General features: G+C 44.9%; 1 protein-coding gene across 4 annotated transcripts in view; it reads right to left on the bottom strand.

The window, feature by feature from the left end:
* Positions 1-9049, bottom strand: part of XRCC6 (X-ray repair complementing defective repair in Chinese hamster cells 6) — a 37565-nt gene that overhangs the window by 19492 nt on the left and 9024 nt on the right. For 3 of the 4 annotated variants that reach the window (XM_011945089.1, XM_011945092.1, XM_011945090.1), the window contains 4 exons: positions 5762-5900; positions 5243-5497; positions 4243-4426; positions 911-1097 (listed from right to left, as the gene is read on the bottom strand). In XM_011945089.1, the coding sequence (XP_011800479.1) occupies positions 911-1097; positions 4243-4426; positions 5243-5497; positions 5762-5900 (765 nt within the window). The remainder of the gene's footprint in view (positions 1-910; positions 1098-4242; positions 4427-5242; positions 5498-5761; positions 5901-9049) is intronic. The other variant, XM_011945091.1, reaches the window with a different exon arrangement.

Below are 9049 nucleotides of genomic sequence, written 5' to 3'. Positions count from 1 at the left end.
GGGAGGGGAGGGGAGAAAGAAAAGGGAAGGGGAAGAAAAGGAAAGATGCACATATGAAAGTTATTTAACTGGTCAGCCTGATCAATGTCTCTCCTCCTTGTTAACTCTTCAGCGGGAGAAAATTCAGTAAGAAAGCATCTTGGGTTAGGTGTGGTGGTTCACATCTATAATCCCAGCACTTTAGGAGGCTGAAGCAGGAGTACTGCTTGAGCCTAGGAGTTCAAGGCCAGCCTGAGCAACATAGTGAGCTCTCATCTCTTAAAATAAATAAATAAATAAATATAAATAAATAAATAAAGGCCGGGCACAGTGGCTAATGTCTTTAATCCCAGCACCCCAGCACTTTGGGAAGTCAAAGTGGGAGGATTACTTAAGACCAGGAGTTTGACACCAACATAGTGAGACACTGCCTCTTTTATTCTGAGACAGAGTTATGCTCTTGCTGCCCAGGCTGGAGTGCAATGGCGTGATCTCAGCTCACCGCAACCTCTGCCTCCCAGGTTCAAGCGATGCTCCTGCCTCAGCCTCCTGAGTAACTAGGATTACAGGCACGCACCACCATACCCAGCTCATTTTGTATTTTTAGTAGAGATGGGGTTTCTCCATGTTGGTCAGGCTGGTCTTGAACTCCCGACCTCAGATAATCCACCCACCTTGGCCTCCCAAAGTGCTGGGATTACAGACGTGAGCCACTGTGCCCAGTTGACCCAGTCTCTTAAAAAATAAATTAGCTGGGTGTGATGTCACACGCCTGTGATCCCAGCTACTTGGGAGGCTGAGACAAAAGGATCATTTGAGCCCAGGAGGTCAAGGCTGTAGTGAGTCATGCTTATCCCACTGCACTCCAGCATGGGCGACACAATGAGACCCGGTCTCAAAGACAACAACAACAAAAGGCATCTCTACCTACCTGAGACCTCTTGGTATCGCTAGGCAGAAGCAAACCACCTGTACTCGTATTAAAGGTCCGGGTCTTGGTTTTCACTGGTTCATTTGTTTCCCGATACAGCTTTATTGGAGGAGGCTTGAGAGCCTTCTGGACCAGATTATAAACGCCCACAGAGATCACTATATCTTTGTTGAGCTTCAGCTTTAACCTGAGGGAGTGAAAAATGAAAGAGCATGAACTGAAAGACTGCACTTTTCTAAAATTCCCTCATAACACCAAAGCTTCACTGTTTTATTCTCTCCAATAATCCTAAGCTCTCAAAATATAAATATGCTTTTTAATAATACAATCGAATTTGCTATAATACCACCTCAATCTATACCACAATATATTAGCTACTTAAAATAATGACAAAGAACGTACTCCAGGTTGAGTATCCCTTTGCAAAATGCTTGCTTAGGACCAAAAATGTTTCAGATTTCAGATTTTTTTTTTTGGACTATTTGCATTTTATGTACTTACTGTTTGAATATTCCTAACCCAAAAATCTAACACCCATAATGCTCCAATAAGCACTTCCTTTGAGCATCAGGTCGGTGCTCAAAAAAGTTTCAGATTGTAGAGCATTTCTAATTTTGAATTTTCAGATTAGAAACACTCAACCCGTATAATAAAATGATAGTTTGTATTAAGCACAGCACTATACCAATCACCTCACAGCTAGTCTCTCATTTAATCATAATAGCCCTGTAAGTACTGTACTGGTTGTCTCGTCCTTTTGTTTTTTTTTTTCTTTTTTTTTTTGAGACAGAGTCTCACACTGTTACTTGGGCTGGAGTGCAGTGGCGTGACCTCAGTTCACTGCAACCTCTGCCTCCCGGGTTCAAGCGATTCTCCTGCCTCAGCCTCCCAAGTAGCTGGGATTATAGGCACCCACCAAGACATCCAGCTAATTTCTTTTTATTTTAGTAGAGATGGTGTTTCACCATGTTGGCCCGGCTGGTCTTGAACTCCTGACCTTGTGATTCACCCGCATGGCCTCCCAAAGTGCTGGGATTACAGGTGTGAGCTACCATGCTTGGCCTCGTCTCTATTTTTCTAGGATCCGTTCCCTCTGCTTTGAAGAATAAAGACTCATCATGCTGGGTGCGGTGGCTTAGGCCTTTAATCCCAGGTTAGAAGTTCAAGACCAGCCTGGCCAACATGGTGAAACCCTGTCTCTACTAAAAAATACAAAAAACTAGCCGGGCGAGGTGGCGGGCGCCTGTAGTCCCAGCTACTCAGGTGGCTGAGGCAGGAGAATGGCATGAACACAGGAGGCAGAGCTTGCAGTGAGCCGAGACCGCGCTGCACTCCAGCCTGGGCAACAGGGTAAGACTGTCTCCAAAAAAAAGAAAAAAAAAAGAATCTAGCAATCTGGTTTCTACTGGTCTCAGGTTTATAAGAAATCAGAGGCTGAGTGTAGTGGCTCACGCCTGTAATCCCAGCACTTTGGGAGGCCAAGACGGGCGGATCACGAGGTCAGGAGATCAAGACCATCCTGGCTAACATGGTGAAACCTGGTCTCTACTAAAAAATACAAAAATTAGCCAGGTGTGATGGCAGGTGCTTGTAATCCCAGCTACTTGGGAGACTGAGGCAGGAGGTCAGGAGGTCGAGACCATCCTGGCTAACATGGTGAAACCCCATCTCTACTAAAAATACAAAAAATTAGCCAGGTGTGATGGCAGGTGCTTATAGTCCCAGCTACTCGGGAGGCTGAGGCGGGAGAATGGCGTGAACCTGGGATGCGGAGCTTGCAGTGAGCCGAGATCACGCCACTGCACTCCAGCCTGGGCGACAGAGTGAGATTCCGTCTCAAAAAAAAAAAAAAGAAATCAGAACGACACAATTTTAACAACAATGATAATAACTAACATTTATGAGTTTTTGCTCCCTAACAGGCTCTGTTTTCTAAGTGCTCTTCATTAACTCTTCATAGTAACCTAATGAGGCAGGTATTGTTGTCCCCAATTTACAGAGAAGAATAAAGCAAACAATGCACACTCATGTGCTACTAACATTTTGGTCAACAATGGGGCACATATACAATGATGGTCTCTTAAGATGATAATGGAGCTCAAAATTTCCTGTCACCTACTGACATCACAGTTGTCATAAGTTTGTCACACAAGGCATCACTCGTGCATCTGTAGTGATGTTGTGTAAACAAACCTACTGTGCTGCCAGTTATATAAAAGTATGCAGTCACGTCCTAGGCCTTCACATTCACTCACTACTCACCCAGAGCCACTTCCAGTCTTATAAGTTCCATTCATGTTAAGTGCCCTGTGCAGGTATACCATTTATCTTTATACCATATTTCCTTTTTTTTTGAGAGGGAGTCTCACTCTGTCACCAGGCTGGAGTACAGTGGCATGATCTTGGCTCACTGCAACCTCTGCCTCCCGGGTTCAACCGATTCTCAGCCTCCTGAGTAGCTGGGATTACAGGCACGCATCACCATGTCCAGCTAATTTTTGCATTTTTAGTAGAGACGAGGTTTCACCATGTAGCCCAGGATGGTCTCGATCTCTTGACCTCGTGATCCACCCGCCTCGGCATCCCAAAGTGCTGTGATTGCAGGGCGTGAGCCACCGCATCTGGCCTGTATCACAATTTTATTGTATCTTTTCTATACCTTTAGATGTATTTAGATACACAAATACCATTGCCTACAGTAAACAGTATGGTAATATGCTATACAGGTTTGTGGCCTAAGAGCAATAGGCTAACCACATAGCCCAGGTATGTAGTAGGCTGTACTCTCTGGGTGTGTGAAATACCCTCCATGTTTGCATAATGACAAAATAGTCTAATGATGCAGTTCTAAGAAGGTATCCCCATGATTAATTAACACATGACTGTGCTAGTGAGTACAGCTGAGGATACTCTTAGACCATAACTGTTTACCCCCAGGAAATGGAGGGCTGTGTTATTTTAGAGAAATATCATGCCAGCTCTTGCCAGAGATAAAGCAGCAAATTGCTTCTGCTATCCTGAAATAAAGCAAGTGTTTTAGAGGAATACAATGAGGCAGTGGCACAGTTAAGTAGCCAGGCAGGTCAAAACAATGTATTGCTTCTGGTTTGTTAAGGGATGTGTAGCAGTGCATTGCTTCTGATTTTTTTTTTTTTTTTCCAGGTAGAGAGAGGGTCTTGCCATGTTGCCCAAGCTGGTCTCAAACTCCTAGGCTCAAGCAATCCACCCGCCTTGGCCTCCCAAAGTGTTGGAATTACAGGTGTGAGCCGCTGCGCCCAGCCTGCTTCTGATATAAGGGCAGTGTAGGCAGGTGACCCAGGCTGAGTGCACACCTGCTGAGTGCTCGCTTCCTGGTCTCCTTGGCGCGAACCTTCCGCAACAGGTCTTCTAGCTTGCTGGATTCCTCAAAGTGAACCCTGAGGTCCTCATCCTCTGCTATGCTGATGATATCTCTGTAGAACAAGGATATGTCAAAGCCCCCAGGTTTCTTCAGGTGCATCAAGTCAAGGAAGATGCCTGTTGCAAGGATAAACAAAAGTGAGGGAGGAAAAAACAATTTTTAGCAAGTGAGAAGTTCTTCAAGTTAAAACTGAAACATGCATTTAAAAGCTCCCTGAAAATTAGACTACTAACATTTTCAGGACTTAGAAAAAGTGGCTAAGGAAATCAACTGCTATAATGACTTCAGACAACTTTTCAAATAATCACCATTCATGGTAATATTAAAGTCAATACAACTGGCCAGGCGCAGTGGCTCACACCTGTAATCCCCAGCACTTTGGGAGGGTCAGGTGGTGGATAATCTGCGGTTCAGAGTTTGAGACCAGCCTGGTCAACGTGGTGAACCCCATCTCTACTAAAAATACAAAAATTAGCTGGGCACAGTGGCTCATGCCTGTAATTCCAGCTACTTGGGAGGCTGAGGTAGGTGAATCACTTGAACCTGGAAGGCGGAGGTTGCAGTAAGCCAAGATTGTGCCACTGCACTCCAGCCTGGACAACACAGTGAGACTCCGTCTCAAAAAAAAAGGCAACACAATCTTGTTCTGACGGAGTCCTTCAGATAGCTAATGGTATGGCCATCTGCAGTGTCAATGTTACACAGCTGTCTTCTCCTGGCTTCACTTTATTTTTTCATTTTACTCTAAATAGTAAAAAGCAAATGCTTGAAGTCAGGTACACAGAAAGCAATAAAACTGCACTAGGCACAATGGCACATGCCTATAGTCCCAGCTACTTTGGAGGCTGAGGCTGAGCCAAGACTCCTGAACCCCTAAAACAACAACAACAATAATTAAGTGCCAATTTAAGAGAACAGGAAAATATGCCCACCCGTATCTCGGAGATCACCGGCTTTGGTCCTGGCCCGGCTGGCTTTGGCACTGTCATTGCCATGGGGGTTGTCTTCATTGGTGAACAGCATGATCCTCTTATGACTCATCTTGAATTGGACATCACTAAAGAGGTTGGCACAGACCCACAGCACTTCACTGAGTGAGTAGTCAGATCCGTGGCCCATTAGGTCTTGGAAACGTTTTTGTCCCTGCTGCCCCTTAAACTGGTCAAGCTCCAGAATTCGTTTTGCACCTGATCAGAGGCAGGGAGTCAAATGGAAGGAAAAATCAGAAGAATGTCAGTGGTTGCCTTTACCACAAGGCTAACAGAAGGACCTTTTCTCACCCCAGAGCTGTTTAACCCATTTAACAAAGTCCATATCGAGCAAGGTCCCCTTATGCAGGAAAGCAAACTCCTATACAAGATGTAACTTGCTTCCTTCTCCACACTCTTCTTTGTTCAGAGTACTGACATTCTCATACATAAGGGAAAAGCTGATCTTAGAATATTACTGACCCGGATTATCCAGCTCCTGTAAGACGTAAATATTTTTAAAATTCACTGAATTTTTGTCTTTCTCGGTACCATAGAACACCACAGCCAGGAGATCTCGATCACTGCTTATGATCTTACTGATGTACACACTTTGGATACACTGAAAAAAATAAAAATCCAATTAATATAGCGGAGGATGTGTGTAGGTTATATGCATATACCATGCCATTTTATTTAAGGGACTTGGGCATCCTCAGATTTTGGAATCCACGGGGGGGGTCCTGGAACCAATTCCCTCAATAACAAGGGATGACTACATAAAATAATTACAATGCTTAAGTATATGTGACCTGAAAATCAGTAACTACCACTAAGAGCATCCTTGAAATGAAATTGCTTAACCACACAGTTAAAGACATCAGTATTCCAGTAACAGGAAAGGTCTATCCCTCATATAAACTAATGTCAGCATCTGGTAAATCAGGTCTCGTAAGAGTCTGTCAGTTCAGCCGGGCATGGCGACTCATGCCCATAATCCTAGCACTTTGGGAGGCCAAGGCGAGTGGATGACAAGGTCAGGGGTTCGAGACCATTCTGACCAACATGGTGAAACTCCGTGTCTACTAAAAACACAAAAATCAGTTGGGTGTGGTGGCATGTGCCTGTAATCCTAGCTACTCAGGCGGCTGAGGCAGAAGAATCGCTTGAACTCAGGAGGTGGATGTTGCAGTGCGCTGACATTACGCCACTGCACTCCAGCCTGGGTGACAGACTGAGACTCTGTCTCAAAAGAAGGAAAAAAAAAAAAAGGTTCATCAGTTCTAGGGGCCTATTTCATTCTGGAGCACTAACAAAATTATGTCTTGAGGCCAAGTACAGTGGCTCACACCTCACACCTGTAATCCCAGAACTTTGGGAGGACAACACAGGTGGATTGCTACAGAAGTCTGAAACCAGCCTGGGCGACAGGGCAAAACAATGTCTCTACAAAAAACAAAAAAATTAGCTGGGCATGCACGTGCTTATAGTTCCAACTACTCAGCTACTTAGGGATGCTGAGGCAGGAGGATCACCTGAGCACAGGAGGTCAAGGCTGCAGTGGGCAGAGACCATGACACTGTACTCCAGCCTAGGTGACAGAGCGAGACCCTGTCTCAAAAAAAAAAAAAAAAAAAAATTTAAGTTTTGGAACCTGCAAAGCTGAGGAATAAACCAACCATGGTGATCCCCTCCATATCCTGCCTGAGCTCCAGCTGGCCTTCGTCCACAGCTATTCTCTCCTTAAATGCAGAATGTGTCCTATAGCTAGTCATTGACAACAATCCACATGGCAATAGTCTTTTCCATAAATATTTTAATCTACTCTGAGGAGGCCGGGCGCGGTGCCTCAAGCCTGTAATCCCAGCACTTTGGGAGGCCGAGGCGGGCGGATCACAAGTTCAGGAGATCAAGACCACGGTGAAACCTCGTCTCTACTAAAAATACAAAAAAGTATCCGGGCGCAGTGGCGGGCACCTGTAGTCCCAGCTACTCGGGAGGCTGAAGCAGGAGAATGGCGTAAACCTGGGAGGCAGAGCTTGCAGTGAGCCGAGATTGCGCCACTGCACTCCAGCCTGGTGGACAGAGCGAGACTCCGTCTCAAAAAAAAAAAAAAATCTACTCTGAGGAGTCTACAAACTTTTAAAAGAATTTGGTAACGGCTCCTTCTAGGTTCTAAAAATTAAAAACAAAAACGAAAACAGAATTTCAAAAAATGTTTTCTATTGCTTATCAAATACTGAATACTTATTATTGGTTATCAAATTGTGCTCATCTATGAATGTCTCATTTCCTTGCTACCTAACACTACATTTTCTTCTGAGGTCTTCAGGCATCAAGGGTTCCATTAACTCTCTGAAATTACAGGTAGAATTGTGACTACTATCTTTTTTGAGGGGAAGGTATGTAGCTGTCATCATATCCTCAAAGAGGTCCACGGTTGGCTGGGCGCGGTGGCACATGTCTGTAATCCCAGCACTTTGGGAGGCCAAGGCCTCCCAAAGATCACAAGGTCAAGATCACAAGGTCAGGAGATCAAGATCATCCTGGCTAACACGGTGAAACCCTGCCTCTACTAAAAAATAAAAACAAAAAATTAGCTGGGAGTGGTGGTGGGCACCTATAGTCCCAGCTACTTGGGAGGCTGAGGCAGGAGAATGGCATGAACCTGGGAGGCGGAGCTTGCAGTGAGCCAAGTTCATGCCACTGCACTCGAGCCTGGGCAACAGGGCGAGACTCCGTCACAAAAAAAAAAAAAAAAAAAAAAGAGGTTCACGGTCTAAAACAGGTTAAAGCACTGCTCTTCAAAGTGATGGTCTCCAAATCAGTAACATCAGCATCACCTGATAACTTACTAGAAATGCAAATTCTTGGTCCCCATTCTAGATATAGAGAATCAGAAATTCTGATTCTGGGGCAAGGTTCTGTAGTCTGTTTTAATGCCCTGCAAGTAATTCTGTTTGAGAACCATTTTAAATTAATGATTGTTTTCATTCATGGTTCTATTATTTTATTTTACACATACACTTTTTTTTTTGAGACGGAGTATGGCTCTGTTGCCCAGGTTGGAGTGCAATGGTGCCATCTCGGCTCACTGCAACCTCCGCCTCCCAGGTTCAAGTGATTCTCCTGCCTCAGCCTCATGAGTAGCTAGGACTATAGGCACTCACCACCACACCCAGCTAATTTTTGTATTTTTAGTAGAGACGGGGTTTCACCACTTTGGCCAGGATTATTTTGATCTCTTGACCTCGTGATTGGCCCACCTTGGCCTCCCAAAGCACTGGGATTACAGGTATGAGTTACTGTGCCCGGCATTTTTTTTTTTTTTTTTAAGAGACAGGGTCTTACTCTATTGCCCAGGCTAGGGTTCACTGGCACAATCATAGCTCAGTGCAGCCTCAAACTCCTGGGTTCAAGCAATCCTCTCACCTCAGCCTCCTGAGTAGCTGGGACTACAGGTGCACACCACCACACCGAGCTTTTTTTTTTTTTTTTTTTGGTGCAAGATACTCTGGTTTGCCAACTACAAGAACGATTTCTTTTTTTTCTTGAGATGGAGTCTCTGTCACCCAGGCTGGAGTGCAGTGGCACGATCCTGGCTCACCGCAACCTCCACCTCCACAGTTCAAGCAATTCCCCTACCTCAGCCTCCTGAATAGCTGGGACTACAGGCCTGCACTACCATGCCCGGCTAATTTTTCATTTTGAGTAGAAATAGAGTTTCACCATGTTGGCCAAGCTGGTCTCAAGCTCCTGACCTCAAGTGAT

This window comes from Colobus angolensis, unplaced genomic scaffold (assembly GCF_000951035.1).
Source record: "Colobus angolensis palliatus isolate OR3802 unplaced genomic scaffold, Cang.pa_1.0 Scaffold239, whole genome shotgun sequence".
Lineage (NCBI taxonomy): Eukaryota > Metazoa > Chordata > Mammalia > Primates > Cercopithecidae > Colobus > Colobus angolensis.
The sequence above is the reverse complement of the archived record's forward strand: the minus strand, read 5'-3'. Positions and strand labels throughout refer to the sequence as shown.